General features: G+C 38.3%; 1 protein-coding gene across 1 annotated transcript; it reads right to left on the bottom strand.

Moving 5' to 3' along the window:
• Positions 1 to 521: 521 nt before the first annotated feature.
• LOC139743439 (tRNA wybutosine-synthesizing protein 5-like) lies at positions 522 to 10,646 on the bottom strand. Its single transcript, XM_071653924.1, has 9 exons — positions 10,604 to 10,646; positions 9,728 to 9,908; positions 6,730 to 6,895; positions 5,652 to 5,805; positions 4,745 to 4,936; positions 4,001 to 4,133; positions 1,916 to 2,079; positions 1,420 to 1,599; positions 522 to 670 (listed from the first exon to the last, which is right to left on the bottom strand). The coding sequence occupies exons 2-9, from the start codon at positions 9,900 to 9,902 to the stop codon at positions 524 to 526; spliced, it is 1,311 nt and encodes a 436-aa protein (XP_071510025.1). The 5' UTR covers positions 9,903 to 9,908; positions 10,604 to 10,646; the 3' UTR covers positions 522 to 523.
• Between the last annotated feature and the right edge of the window lie 6,034 nt (positions 10,647 to 16,680).

Genomic DNA, 16,680 nt, shown 5'->3' with positions numbered 1-16,680 from the left:
CTTGTAGGTTAAATTTCTACATGTAAAGTGAGACATATCATTTGAAATTGGAAAATATTACGACTAGAGCTGTTTATTAACACCAAATGTCAGGAAACTTGCTCTGTGACTTATCAAGGTTTAATGTATGGTGATGGATCATATAAGATTATATAAGATTATTGCTAGACAAGGACACTGCAACATGTCTGTATGACCTTAAGTAGCGAAATATCTCTATAAATATTATGTACATAGTTGCATGGAATGTTGATGCTGAAATACTTCTAATTTTGTCATGATGAATATACACATCCCCCTCCCCCCCAAAAAAACAAAAACAAAACAAAACAAAACAAAACAAAAGAATTATAAATGAAAAACATTTTTTCTTGATTTGTATTTCTGGTCAAGTCAAGCAACAAATGGCACAAACACCAATTTCGAATATCAAACATTTGTGTTTCAGCTATAAATTTAACAATGTAATCATCCGAAGTGCATTCATCACAGGGAGGCACTTTAAGATCTTTCCATCGTTGCGTTATAACTCGTCGTGCATTTCGTCCGCCGTAGGACCGCTCGGTAAGTCCAGGTAGCGCGCAAACGACTTGAAGATTTCTACATCCATCTCCACAATCTCCTCGCGAGTGACGTAGCCTCGCCCCTCGGGATCGAATAAGCCAAATACCTGTCATTTAGATAGAAATGAATAGCACAAAATAAAACACGAAAAAGATGATTAAGGAGTGGTGAGATTATCGTTTCATAAATGCTAGTGAAATGCTTGAAAAATATTATGAATTTTCAATCAATCAAAATCTACTGGAAACAACAGTTATATGAATCATTTTGTAGCGATATCGAATCCGTGTGAGTGTAATAATGACATAAACATCAGTATTCCTGAATACGCATAAGCTCCCACGGCATTCCCAAAACATTACCCCATGAATCAAACACACAAAAAACAAAATATATTTCTGTTGATTTTAGTGGCTCTTTGGTACAAGGAATTATATTTTCCAATTTAAAAACAAAGAAAATAATAAGAATATATTAGATATTTCTAATCATAACTTTAAGAACACTTCTGGTCATGTAACAAGTGAAGTACCACTGAAAAGGCCTTATTTTGCTCTACGCAATGATGGAATTATCGGGTACATTAAAATGGTCAAAAGATGGTGCTCTTGCAATAAAACTCTTCATTTACTCAACCTTACTCAACAGTAACCACGAATGGTAAAATTATGATAAAAAGATACATCCCCAAACGACAGAAATATGAGGGCTTCTGGGATTTGACAGATGAAGGCAACTTCCTCATCCCTCTCCTCCCCCCCCCCCCCCCAATCCCTACCCAAATCATTCCCCCATCATCCCCATCACCTCATCATCCCTGCGATGGACCATAAGAGGTATCATCATTTTCCTCACCTCTTCCGTAACGGGATACTCCAAGTCTCTGGGCGTGTCCTCCTCCTCCCCCTCCCCCTCACTTATGATGTCCTGGTAGAAGTGGTCAAAGCGCTGTATGGTCAGCTGGTTGTCCTCCCCTAGTATGGCCAGCAGACCGTCCCTCAGGGTCTCCGGGTTCATGAAACCCATCTCAATCACCTGGGGGTGGGAGAGAGAGGGGGGAGAGTAAGTACCCCTCCATAAATCTTGATACCAAGCCTTGATCATGATGATGGTAATAATGGTAACAGTACCAGGATTAGACGTGATAATATCTAAAAAAATATTCAATGTCCGGCAAGGTTATTGTGTCATTCCCAATGTGAATTGCATAGTGCACAGCATACATGTATCTCATAAGAGAAGAGAATCTGCACATTATGGGACAAGACTGATTAATTATACACAGGGCCTTCAGCGGCTGCATGGCTGGGTGACGAACACCCTGCAGAGTTTACGAACTTTTGACGCTTACCTTGTCACCCTTCTTGTACGTCCACAACACCCTGACGTCACTGAGGGCGGTATACGTGTTGATGCCTTCGCTGGTGCAGTCCGAGTCATCAAAGGTCGGCTGAGAGGTAAAGAGGATGGTGCCGGAGATACTGCGGCCTTGAGCTCTCACCTGGTGAAGGTAGCCTTAAAGATAAAAACACAACTGAAAATAGAAAAGCACTCGTAGAGTACAGACTGCCGCCAGGCAGCTCATTTCTACCCATTATACACGCATGTTGAAATTCGCCCAATTTCCCAATGTAGAAGCCTTTTGTTTATACAATCATCAGCTTCCAGCTACGCAGCAAGCAGAGCAATGGGCTTTAGATTGTGTATGCAAACCTCAAATACGTGCAGCTTGAACTCCCAAGTTCACTGACCCTAACTGTCAAAAGATTAAAAGATCCTTCAAAAATCCACAAACATTCCTGGACCACTACCAAAATTTCAATCCCCTGTTCCTTGCGTCATTATCAATTTTTACTGTAAAGTTTCATCCAAATCCATGCACAACTTGCACCCACCTTGCCACATTCTATTTTGTACATCTTGAATGGCTATGTATTCTTCCAAACAAAAGGTCTGATCTGGATTTGTCCCAATTTTGGGTTCACTATTTGGCTTAACCCATTCCTTATGGGAACCTGGTATACCAGGTTCCTGTGGGAGCAACGGATATACGGGAACCTGGTTTACCAGGTTCCCAATTGAAGTGAAGACAAGAGTACCTGCTTTCGTGACCTAAATTCATGCTTCTTTGTCTTTTAAAGTCCCCCAAAACGGGTTTGATAAGGTTAGAGTTTATTCCATCAGCACTTGTTCTCTTTTTGTTGAAAGAATTCGTATATAACAGTATTTTTTACCTTTGTTCTGATTTAGTTTGCCCTTGCTCAGCTACAAAACTCGAATGAACATACACATTAGCGATCAAAGCTGACCACCGTAGATATTTGGGTTCGCTGACCCCAGTCATTGCATTCTGGTGCCTGTTTTGTGTAAAACAAAAGAGTCTGTGAGCCCATCAGCGCACGCTCTATTCATACATCGCCTCCGATCGATATTTCTATTGTTCAATGGCACATGTAGTTGACCGTGGGAAGGGGATGCATGTAACGCCTGACTGCTTTCGCCCAGGTGGATTGCCAACCTGTCCGTTCTCTGTCGACGGGCACTAAAGAATCTCGTTTAGGGACATTGAAGATATTTAGAGAATTGCGGAAGGAATGGGTTCATATAGTGTAGTTCCCATGTTAGTGAAACAGGGCCCTGGTGCTCAGCACCAACACATAAGCTGCCAGGGAGAGTCCTTCTTATGATGGTCCCAAAATTAGGAACAAAACTATAATAAACTGCACTTATCCCGATCTTTCACAAACTTCAACAACAACCACTTGTAACACGATTCCTAATTTCACCACAAACCTGTTTGTATTCTGCATTTCAAACAAAGCGCGTTGATGACTTCTTAATTCTTTATGTGCCACGTTCTCACGCCCGACTCAGTCGACGGCGTGCCAACTTTGCATATTCTGCTCAAACGCACAAACCCACCCAAACCGATCGATAAATCGCCAAATGCCACAGTGCAATGAAAGCGATTCTTGTGATTCTAGCCCTGTCACATGTAGCTTGCATTTTATGTGGTGATTGAATATCAGGCATACAGGATCCATATTCCCTACTGGATTGGCGACTATCATATTCTAAAGTTTCTGTCACTGTTTTACGTGAGAAAGTGATGGTTTTACAATAATGCAGCTACTAGCTTTTTGCAAGAAAAACAATCATAGATTTCTCATACAATTTACATTAAAGCAAAGCTTGGCATTTTCTCTACAACTTTGTTCATAACATGTCAAGGGTAACAGAAATCTATTAAAGTTACATAGATTTGGCAAACAGAATGTTTACAGAATCTTTTCCAAAAGCATGACTATGTTGCTGTCTCAGAATAATGTGGCACATGGGGGCTTTACACCATGGCACATAAAGATTTACAGGTAATTGAAAACGTTGAAATCTAACAATATGTATTTCTTTAAAGTCCTCATTTCAGTTGTCTCACCTGCTGGTAGGTAAATGCAGTCTCCTGGATCCAGAGTGGCCCAAGTCCACTGAACTTTGGCCACATCGGGATACTTAAACATGTTGATCATATCCACATCCAAGGTGGAGTAACCAGAGCCAACAAATGAGCTCTATAGTAGGGAAGAACAGTGAGAACAGGGAGAGAGATGGGATATCAGCTCTTATTTTTTTTCTCTCACTTTTTAAAAATGATTTTAAAAATTATTCATTTTTATGGGGCTGATTTTTATACACTATGTTAAACTATGGATTATTTCAAGGTTGGATAATCTTAAGGGTGTTTTTTTTTTTTACAAAATGTGTGAATCTTATCAATGCTATCATGAAAATAAAAACAAGTGAATATTTGTGGATGTACTACATTTTGTATTTAAAAAAAAAAATACTCTCATCCACAAATTGATAGGACATTCACTGAAAAATAGCAGTGACAAAAATTATTGTAGGTAGGTGGTTTCAGAACCTGATCAGATCAGATCTTCTTTTCCATATTTTGTCCGTTTATACTGAGCTTCTTGTAAAAGGCTATTCGAGGCTGCTACAGGAGGCTTCAGACCACGATTTTAGCTTTATATAAATGGAGTACCAGGTCAGTTAAAACCCAATATTGAGCATTTTTTTTTTTTTTTTTTTTGGGGGGGGGGGGGGGGGGGGGGGGGGGGGGGGGGGCAAAGGGGTCACACTAATCTTTTGATCCCTTCAAAGGGGGTGAACCTCTCACCTTATCTGCCATCTCCAAGTACTTTGCAAACTTGGGGTGGATCATGATGAAGTTCTTGCGGCCTGCCAGCAAGCAGTGGAGGTTGTGGTCGGCATCGTAGTGGATGACGGACGCCGTGCCCCCGCTGCTCATCCAGAAGTTGGTCTCCTGGATGTAGCGCTTGAAGGTGCCACACAATAGACTCTTAGGTACCTTAATCACGAGGAAATCAAGATGAAGAAGGAGTTGATTTACAGTGTATGTCTCATACATTACATACATCATGCAATTAACCAAATGCTCCAAGCTCACAGGAAATGAAAGTGTTGCTATGGTGACTGGTATGCCTTCCTTTACTGTATCGCCTTATTCTCCCAATTGGTCAACATAACATCTTGACAAAGTGAGACAACAGTTTCACATGATTGGCAAGAAACTAAAGGTTTGATGGCACAATCTCAAAATGTGTTGAGTGATAATATATACATTCATTGAACCAAGTTTCATTTGACCTTTTACCACTGACCTTTGACCCCATGGTCCAAAATATCTCCAAATAATTACCACCTCTATGTATACCCCAATCAATACTTTTAGCCATTTTCAAAATATGGGGGCGGGGGGTAGTGAAATTCCAGTATTTTCAATGAACCTCCAACCACATTAAGTTACGTTGTCCATAAAATTGATTACGGACGGACGGACAACCCAAAAACTTGATACTTCTGCCAACACTTCAAGACCGATGTGTAAGAACAGATTGTGGACCAATCAGGGATGCTAGTGAGGTTTGGTGAAAAAATCCAAAATAAAATTTTTAGGTGATTTTGACACATGGAAAAAGCAAAATGTGTATAGACTTGAGAAAAGAAAAAGTCTGAAATCAGATTTTTAAATCTACAGAATATCATGCCTGACCAATTTTCACCTGTATGTCTGGCCTCATTTCATCAGGTAGAACAGTGACGATGTACCAGTCTTCTGTCTTGTAGCCATCGAGGAATGCGGAGATTTTCATCCGCTTTGATCTCACCGTTCGGTCTTCCTTCTTTACCTCAACCAATACATCCAGATCACCGTACCTTCACACATGTGAGACACAACATTATCACTACTACGTCGATCACATCTGGATCATTCGAAGTTGCTACAATGCACTCCCATTATAATGAACACGGTTAAAACGATATTCCAGTTTACATTATAATGAAGTAAAAGTTCAGGCAGCAACATTATCCGCTCCATGTTTTTTTTATTGTTTATTTGTTCGGTTATAACGAAATTTCAATATAACGAAAGAAAACTGCCGGTTCCGAGGACTTTGTTATAATGGGAGTCTGTTGTATTACAAGTGATTTCACAAAGATTTAAAATGTTTCAAGTTTGCCGACAAACAGGCACTGAAATCAGGGAGGTTAGGCAAACCGATCAGAGAGACGATTGTGTGATACACGCGTCTCAATCAGCAAAGATAATTCACAAGTCATAAAGAAGTGTATAGTCTCTTTCAAAGCCTTGCTGTTTATTTATATCCAGGGAGCCTCCTGCTCTGGTGCATAAATAATATCAGTTATAACCATGTACATCTATGGGGCACAAATTTCAGTATAAGTTTTGTTTGACCCACCTCAGCAGTGAGAAAAATTATCACTTCCTCTTCTGGTTATGCTGAGTGCAATGGAACACATGACTGCAGAATACCATACATTACCATAAGGATCACATACTTAAAGAATTAAGAAGACTTTAGGTGGTAGAGGTATCCCTTTTGCACATGACATGAAATTTTACAAGGTTGAAGAATAATGACTATTAACATCATGCCTACGATTTCACCTCTGCTGGAAAAAGATACGAACTACAGTTTGTACTCTAGAGATCCAATCAGAATATCACTTTAAGATCTATAAAAAAAAAAGAGATGTTCATGCCTTAATAATTCTGAAATCTATTCGGAGGCAGAGGCCTCCCCCATCCCCTCCCCCAAAACAAACAAAGTGCCTTACTTTTCTCGTAGGTATTCATCCGTCCACTTTTCAATAGCGGGCGACTCCAGGACCGCCTTCCGGTAGACGAGAGGCTCGCGGGTCCTCACATGGTCCTCCCAGAAATGTTTGGGGGAGAGAGGCTCTCGGTATTCCTTGACTCTGCTCACAGGCTTTTTTTGGTAACCTTGGAAACAATAATAATAAATGATGATGATGATGATGACGATCATTAATAATAATAAAAAGTAATAATAATAATAATAATAATAATAATAACAAGGAAAAGTAGAAATTACGCGGTGCGTAATATATGTCCCCGCCGGAAGTAGCATTTTGTAGCAAAATGTGCAATATAGGTAAAAAATCAAGGTCAAAGGTCAAAAAAGTCAAAGGTCAAAATTCTGTGTAAAAGTTTTGAAGCCCTCACCTAGTGCCATCACATAAAGCAAACGGAATCGAAATCGGGCTAGAAATGGCGAAGGAGTAGCATTTTATAACCAATGTACAATACAGGTCAAAAATCAAGGTCAAAGGTCAAAGAAGGCAAAGGTCAAAATTCTGTGTGAAGTTTTGAAGCCCTCACCTAGTGCCATCACATAAAGCAAACGGAATCGAAATCGGGTTAGAAATGGCGAAGGAGTAGCATTTTGTGGCCAATGTACAATACAGGTCAAAAATCAAGGTCAAAGGTCAAAGAAGGCAAAGGTCAAAATTCTGTGTAGAAGTTTTGAAGCCCTCACCTAGTGCCATCACATAAAGCAAACGGAATCGAAATCGGGTTAGAAATGGCGAAGGAGTAGCATTTTGTAGCAAAATGTACAATATAGGTCAAAAATCAAGGTCAAAGGTCAAAGAAGGCAAAGGTCAAAATTCTGTGTAGAAGTTTTGAAGCCCTCACCTAGTGCCATCACATAAAGCAAACGGAATCGAAATCGGGTTAGAAATGGCGAAGGAGTAGCATTTTGTAGCAAAATGTACAATATAGGTCAAAAATCAAGGTCAAAGGTCAAAGAAGTCAAAGGTCAAAATTCTGTGTAGAAGTTTTGAAGCCCTCACCTAGTGCCATCATATAAAGCAAACGGAATCGAAATCGGGTTAGAAATGGCGAAGGAGTAGCATTTTGTAGCAAAATGTACAATATAGGTCAAAGGTCAAGGTCAAAGGTCACGACTGAAATTCTGTGTAGAAGTTTCAAAGCTCCCATGTAGTGCTATCATATAAAGCAAACAGAATCAAAATTGGCTCATAAATGACAGAGAAGTAGCAAATTGAAGATTTTGATCACACACGGACGCACACACGGACACACGGACGGACACACAGACGGACACACGGACGGACACACGGACGGACACACGGACGGACACACGGACGGACGGACACACACACGTACGGAGCCCGTTTCATAGTCCCCTGCTCGAACTCGTTCGGCGGGGACAATAATAATAATAACAATAATCATCATCATCATCATCATGATAATAAACAATATTATAAAACTGTAAAGAAAAAAGAACACAAAGGGTATGAGGCAGCTCTTGGGGTAATGTTTTCCAAAAGAGTGCAAAATATGCTCTACTGTAATAGTCAGTAAACGGTATCAACCAGGCACACTGTGCCATACGCTTGAATGAATGAATGACTGTAGCCTGGGCATATATAGCCATTTAATTGTCCATTTCATGCATAGTGGGATCCAGCACGTAAGCATAAATGGTCGACAGGGTAACATTAGTACTGATCAATAATAAAAGAAGATTTCTTGATCAGACATTCGCATAGTAGGTGATGTGGACAGTCTATCCCATCAATTTACACACTGCCTCTGCAAGCAGTTCAATATGACCTGAATTCGGATGGCAATATACACAATAAAAAGAGGCAAAATCACAGAGAAATGAAGGAGCATTTGCAGGTAAACAGACTAAGAAACAGAAACAACAACACAGATGAAGAGATAGAGAGAGTCAAAAGAATAAGAGAGACAGAAAAACAGACAGACAGACAGACAGACAAGCTGAGAAAAGGGGGAAATAAAGAAAAAGAGAGATAACACGAAAGATATGTATACATAAAGAGAGATATGGATGCAGAATCAAACACATAGAGAGAAAGAGAGATAGATAGACAATTACAACCAGAAGAGTGAGAGAAGGAGATAGGACTGGGAGTAGATGGAGGAAACACACAACCATAGAGCAGAGATGGCACAGAAAACAAGACAGTGCTAGAAATTCACAGAGAGATTCCCAGAAAGATTCCCAGAGAGATTTGAACAGAGATTCAAACATTCACACAGAGATTCACACATAAATTTAGAGATTCGAACACAGAGTCAGAGATTCAGAGATTCAAACAGATTCAGAGATTCAAACAGAGATTCAGAAATTCAAACAGAGATTCAAAAGTTCATGCATATATTCAGAGAGTCAAAGAGAAATTCAAACAGAGTCTATTCAAGCAGAAATTCAAAGAGAAATTAAGGGAGAAATTGACAGAGGGACTCATAGCAAGATTTAAAGAGAGACTATTAAACAGAGATTCACAAAGAAATTTGCAGAGAGATTAACAAAGAGATACACAGAGGGATTAATAAAGAGATTCACAGAGGGATTAACAAAGAGATTCACTGACAGATTAACAGAGAGATTAACAAAGCGACTGACAGAAACATAAACACATGCAGAGATAATCAAAACAAGATTTACCAACAGATTCACCACCATAAACTTATCACCCATTATTCCTATCATAATGAACCTATCCTGAAAAATTTCATCAGCATTCATGCAGAACTTTTCAGGTCATATCACTTCAATAAGAAACAAGTTTACAGGGGGGGGGGGATTAAGGAGGGAATCTGATCTGGAAAAGTAATACTTTGGTAACTGTCTATATATCATATACTGATTTGAATAAAAAGAAAGAGAAAAGAAATATGATAATGGAAGTCTCCACAATAGCCGATAACAATATAAGAAAAGAAAAAGTCACAGTTGTGAACGGTCAAGCATACCAAATGGCCGTAGATGACCTGTGGGTATAACGCCGTCTCGTCTGTACTGGACAACGGGTGGGAATTGTACATTCAGCTTGTCATTCTTTGGATAGGAGACCTTTGCTTCACAGGACACCGCAGCCAGCAACACAACGGCAGCTAGAAATAACAGCATATCTGGGAACGTTTCCATGGTTACCTGCAAGAAACAGAACATACAATAAGTTTTTGGTGTAGTATTTTCTGCTGAAAGCATGCACTGCTAAAACTTCATCCTGTAAAACATGATATATTCATGGCATGAAAGTTTTTGCAAATTTCCTCTGTCATTCAGTAAAAGCAGAAATTCTCGCAGTACATTATTTTTTGCATATTTTGCACTCCTTCAGGCTAGCATGAATTCCATAACACGTGAAAATTTCTTCACAATTTCCTCTGCACATTTAAAATGGGTTGACAATCATGCAGTGCGAATTCAAGAACCTGCGAACATGTTTTTGAGCCTGTTAGTGCGAGAAATTAATCACACGGAAATATCAACATTTACAGTAGTCTAGACAAGAACTTTCAGGTTCATTTTTATTTTGTGAATCTTGGCTCTTGTGAAATTAAAATGCACACAAACATTCCTCATTAATTTTTACAGTATATGGAATTCACATCCACTAGACAAGCCTCCCCCCCCCCCCTCAAAAAAAAAAGAGAAAAAATACAAGCAAACACACCTAAAATACACACAAAATCAGAGATGGAAAAACACTCTTCTCTATACTTAAGACTGTATACTGCTGAATACTTCTGAGGGCAGGTAAATTGAAATTGTTTCTTACAGAATGCACTGGCATAGAAAGGCACTATTTTGCAAAGCAAATACCTCCTCCCATATTCACTCACCCCTTTCCTGGTTGTCTGTGCACCTGCTAATCCCTTTCTGCAGCCTCCGGTCTTTTGTTGGAAGTCCTGCGGACAAAAGAAGAAGAAATATGTTATATACAATCTCCTTGAGGTGTTTTAAGGGAGAGTTTATCTCCCTTTTTAAATACTTTGCTAGCAGCCCTTACAAAAAACTGGGGAATTAGAGTTACGTGTATGAAATTCTGAACCGTTGGTTGATGTGGCACTCACTGTTCACGTGTTGTGCAGACATTGGCCCATTGTATGTAATTAGCTCTCAACAGCTGAATGAGAAAATGCCACTGGAAAGAAAAGAAAAAAAACGGGAGTAAACTTTACAGAGCGGTGGTATTGATTGATGGAATAAATCACGGCCTATTTGCTCTCAAACTCAGGTTCCTCAACGAACATCTGGCGTCTGATCGAGGGGGGATGCTGCCAGATCAGTGGTTGCTGGGAACATAATCAGCTGTATGCAGGCAGCACGTCGCTATTTACCCCGCACTGGGATACCCGCTCAATCACGACAAAGGGCCATAAATCCATCCAAGACTGAAAACGGAGCATATCTCATCCGTGTGACTTTCTGGATCTTAACTCCCATGGCAAACAGTGTTAATTACAAAATAGGATCTGATTGCTAATTAATGCTGGCTGTCAATATCATGTTGCATTTTACATTAATACAGTGTGTGCCATTTGATTTGATTGGCAAACCTAAGTTGCCATCAGGGTACAGTGGAGTTACCACCTTATACTTTTCAACCTTAGTATGTGTGCACAGAGCGCAATATTGACATACATTTTGTACATTGTTGTTTGGTAAAGGGTAGTAATTTGTTTGCCAACATCCATGGAGGGAGTTTAATCTTACCAGCTCAGTTAGGAGTTATAGCCTCTACTTAGCAAACCAGTGTGGGGTTTTAAGGGTATGACGATAAACTTATAGGTTCATCATTACCTAGACAGGCAAAGTAGGCCTATACCTTAGTATTCTTACTAAGGATCTCATTTTGTATTTTAAGGAAAAACATCATTTTCATGAAATGCATTTTATATCAAACAATTATCTGATATATTAATGACATTCTCAAGTAAGGCAAATTCACTGTACTTCTTGAAGGAAAAGCTCACAGAATGTGTACCTGCTACTTTTTTTCAGCAAATAATTACAGTCACTAACAAGCTGAGGGAATGTGTCCTTTTTTTCAACAAATAATTACCTTTATATGTCAGCAACAAGTTGAAGAAATGTATGCTTTAAAAAAATTAACATATTTGGAATAATTTTTTATTTTCCATTATTTTTCTATGCATGTGACATTACAAACTGTTGAGTGTAGTGTAGTGATCTTCTCGTCCAGCAGTGACTGCAGAGATACTGTTATAACTTTTGAATGGATTGTCCAATTTTCCACAAACTTTCACTGATGTGTTTTACTGATATTGCTGCATTTACCCAATACACATGTTGATATGAAGGTGAACTTGTTCTTTAAAACCAAATCAGATTTTTTTTTTGTTCTTCTTTTTTTTTTCTTTTTTTTTTTGCTAACAGACTTTGGAGGCTACATGTATTTAAGAAAAGCTATCCTTTGAGGCTGAGTCCAAGGATTTACCCAAATGCTTCTTTTTGTCATTCTTGCAATTACTTACTTCCGCCAAAATATTTTTCATGAGTAAGCAGCCAATCATGGTGTAGTAGGCGTGCAACACTACGCAACTCTACACACAGGTCTGGTGTGAAAGCTCTTTAAATATATCTTAACAATGAGAAAATATATAGATCTTATAGATAGATCTATAGATATGCAAATACACACATTTGCAATGAATTACTGATTAATGACTCCAGGAATGAATGAATAGATAGATGAATTAATAGAAAAAAAATGATGAATAAACACAGGAGATTAAGAAATAACAGAAAGCAATGAATATGTGAACAATAACCTCAACCTCAAGACAACTTGATTTTTCCTATGGTACTGTCAGTACATTATAGTAATTTGCGAATCATGAAACTATTATTTCTCTTGTCACCCACACTGAGTCTGAACTAGTCTATTCTAAAGACCCCGTGCCAAGGACTTTTGGACAATGTGTACAATGCTACGGAACTTTTTTAGTTCTCCACCAATCGACACTCAAAGCACAAAAAGGGTTAATACAGCTGGCTACAGGTGTAGAGACAAAGCCATTCACATCCAGCAAGAGACCTTTTGATATCAGAAATACATCAGATCATTACTGTATATACACCAACTAATGTATATGACAAATATTTTGCGAGGTTTTAATTTTCGTGAATTTCGCGAGTCGGGTGCCATTCGCAAAATTAAAGACACACGAAAATATTGACTCTGATCTGGATGTGAATGTGACGTACGTGTGTATAAATTTCTGCGTTCAGTACAGGACTCTACGATCGTATAAATTTAACCACTCGCGATATTGTCAGGAATTCCCGGATTTGCGAAAATTTAGACTCGCGAAATATATAGCGTATACAGTACTTAGCAATTTTGTCCAATTTTTTGTTTGTTTGTTTGTTCATTTCCATCCGAGAAGATGGCTGGATAGCCCATTATCAGCTACAGGGTCCAGTTGGATGTGAGGTGGGACCACTTCACCAGGTTAAATACCCTGCTCTTTGCAATGAATGAATGAAGTGGGATCTTTTGTGTGCATGAGTTGTGACTCTCTCACACACTGAATAGGGAATTCTCCTTTATGTCTTTAAGTCTGCTATAATAGCACCTGACTAACAAAATTTGTAAACATAAAAACCTCATGAAATATGCAGCATATACAGTATTCAAGCTCATTATAATTTCAAATTCAGATAAGGCTTCAAAGAACTGATAGTCTCATGTGGTATTAATGAGCTTCACATCAATTACATTACAGCTGGAATTCACATTAAGTAAACACAGTACGGTAGTTTTGATATTTTCCATGGATTGTGCAAATTTTGATTGGAAAAAAAAATGCACATGGCACATCGCATATATTCAGTATGCCAACAAACATTGCACACCAGACATTGAATCCAAACCCACACATACAAGGTACGCATTTTTTGCTCATTTTGGTCCATGGATTAAAATTACTAATGGATACTATAAAATGCAGGAATATTCGAGGTGTATAAATTTCTGCATTCTTTGTGCTACTTATGACTAGCGCAAATTCTATAACCTGCCAAAATCTCTCTGTGATTTTATCTACACGTTTTGACTGGGTTGAATCGTCCGCTTTGTCGACTTCCCTGGTACAATGTATGAGTATGTGTTGCGCATGTGCCTCAGTAGGCCTACTACTAGTATTTGAGTGCATATATGTGCATAGAATTATTTCCCTGTGCAGACTATACATTCAAATGGATCAAGCAGCTACACTATACATCAACTTTCATGCAGAGATATAAATGTAAAATCTAATTTTGTCTCATTTTCTGTGAATTGGATGAAAACATAAGCCCTCCATAATGTCAACAATGGCATATATCAAAGAGTGAATTCAAGAACCTGTGAATATGTTTTTGAGCCACAAAGCGCGAAAATATGGATATTTACAGTAATAAAACTGTACAGCTATAACAACAGCTGGGAATTCAGGCCTACAAGTAGAGTTGGGTAATTCCATGGGGTTGGGACTGAAATTGTGACATACAAGTTGAAAATTCAAGTTGGGTAAATTGAAATTTCCTTTTTCCCCCTGATTTGTTACTCCCATTCTTCAACATATTCCACTAGAAATCTGTTTATTACTTCGCACACTTTCAGTCAGCATGGGTAAACAGGTATGGCAAAATACCTATGTTACACGGACTTCATTTGTTGACATCCTTCATCATTTTGTGTTCTGAAATGATAACAATGAACACATCCACGTTTTTTTCGTCCATAGCACATCAACATGCTATTTAACAGGTGCATGAGATCATTATTAGTAAGATTGTATGTTCTGATGTCAACTGCAAGCCACTTTTATTAACATGTTTTTTTCTACAAACCATTAACAATTTCAATCAAAGGTTTAACTTTTTCATCAAGAGTGACACAATGACAATATTCTTAAAAGCACCACAATTGAAGCAAGTGATTTGTATGGGTATTCAAGTGAAAACATGATTTTATTGTTATAATCAGGGGTTTTCAGACAACAACCTCGCCCACGGTGTACTACCTATGTTACACAGACAGTATGTCTTTGTAACATAGGTACACTACGACATATCAACTGATTTCCTTTATTGTGGTGCGAGATGTTAAAACCTACACATATAGACTTTATGTATGTTCCCACAAATAACACTATTGTAACAGTTCTTTGGAATTATATCTACTGCACACCTGTGGAACAATACCTATGTTACACAGACTTCAATTCTTTGTAACTCTGATATGAAAGAAGGCAGACTTAATCAGAAGAAGAAGAAGAAAGTGAAGCTTTACACAATTTGACCTAATATACACTAACAACATCATCAACTAGTTGTCAACTAACTAAGAAAACTAATAAAGAGAAATCAGACAAGTCTTCTTGTCTTCTCCATGTTCTTTGTTTGAAATTAATTTCTGCTCTTTTGTCCAATGTCCATTTAGCCCTCGATTTTTGTTTTTCTTCTGTCCATTTTCCCTCTGTGCAGTTTTCTTCTTGTCTAGTTTGTTACATTCGCTCTTCTTGGGTGTTGCTTTGTCGGCTTCCTCTCTGTTTGTGGAGTGCTGTGGATGTGTCCTTTTCACTCTTTCATGTAGTTTAACATGTAGCGGTGGTAGAGGAGGAGCCATGGCAGATTCACCGACAAACTGAACAAAAGGTGTAAAGAGAAATAGAATAAAAAAAAATAAAAGAAAATTTTTGTCGGGGTTGACTATATATTCCTGTTGATGTATCTGTGTGTTTATGAATGGAATTAAATAATTTTAACAATTTTGCTTACATTTCTACCTCTTGGCATACCCATTAGCTAGAGTTCCATGTGTACCTCCCACCAAAATTGAAAAAAAAATGGGTTATGCTTAAAATGATGTAAATATTAATAATAATAATATAGCATGCAAAACATAGGAAAATATCATTTTCATACTCTATGCTAAAAACTTGTTTTCAGATGCAAGCTACACTGTAGGAAGGGCAGGTTGCTGCCCCCAGTGTCCTAGCTAAGGTTAGGGCTAGGGTCAGGGTTACGGTTACGGTTATGGTCCTTAATAGACTCCCAAAATAATACTAGGCCCTATTTTATATTCATCCCCCATCGAAATTGTCGCCCTCTTTTTGAATGATAGTGTAGAGCAATAATAGTCCAATTTTGATTGGGGTTCATAATTTTATTGAAGCCTTTCCTACCCACTACCCACCCAAACTGAATAGGACACTGGCATTTTAGCTTTGAGACTTCACACTTGGGTGAACATGGAATGGAAATGGTGAATCTTTGTGAAATGTTAACAACTTCATCAGAGCATCTAACAGGTCAGTGAAATCTTGGAAGGAAAACATTGACATTTTCGAAGTAAATCTGTTAAAGAGAAAGAATTTCACAGCTCCTAGTTCCCTCAATATCACCAGCAAAATAAGGCAAACTCTATTTCTCTAGTTCAGATGCAGTCTGGACATCTACGTTTTCCAACTAGTATATAGTGATTAATACTAACTCTAGCACGTCTACCTTGGTAGATACCTAATGACAAAAGAGTCCAAAAATTCACAATAATCGGGAGGTAAAACAATTTTATATTGCAGTGAAGATACACTGATATACTTTTGTATGGTTTTCTAAGAGAGGAATATATGCTCCTTTTGCAGAGACCGGCATGGACGGAAAATTTGGCAATCAAAATTATGAACATGAACCTGTAACAAATATCTCAGTATGTGGGACTACAGTATCATCGTCCACAGTATTTTTGGCCAGTTCAGAGGTATAGATGTCGTTTTTTTTCCTCTAATAGAGTTACAGAATATGACAAATGTTATTATTTTCATAAAATAGCGTAAAAGCTTACCAATTGACATCAGAAACATTAAAACTCCTGTACCTACGTTACATGGACAACGGCAGAAAAACA

The sequence above is a fragment of the Diadema antillarum genome, unplaced genomic scaffold, assembly GCF_040938485.1.
Source record: "Diadema antillarum isolate AM-2024a unplaced genomic scaffold, OU_Dant_1.0 seq00001081_RagTag, whole genome shotgun sequence".
Classification (NCBI taxonomy): Eukaryota; Metazoa; Echinodermata; class Echinoidea; order Diadematoida; family Diadematidae; genus Diadema; species Diadema antillarum.
Note: the sequence above shows the minus strand (reverse complement) of the source record. Positions and strands in the feature narration are given on the sequence as shown.

What these genes read in the sequence shown, in the direction of transcription:
- LOC139743439 (XM_071653924.1), bottom strand. Translation starts at nt 9,902, where the DNA reads ATGGAAACGTTCCCAGATATGCTGTTATTTCTAGCTGCCGTTGTGTTG. An exon ending in AAATGAGGCCAGACATACAG is followed by an intron (nt 4,937 to 5,651) that starts GTGAAAATTGGT and finishes CTCGTGATTAAG; the next exon opens with GTACCTAAGAGTCTATTGTG. An exon ending in AGTATCCCGTTACGGAAGAG is followed by an intron (nt 671 to 1,419) that starts GTGAGGAAAATG and finishes TCTAAATGACAG; the next exon opens with GTATTTGGCTTATTCGATCC.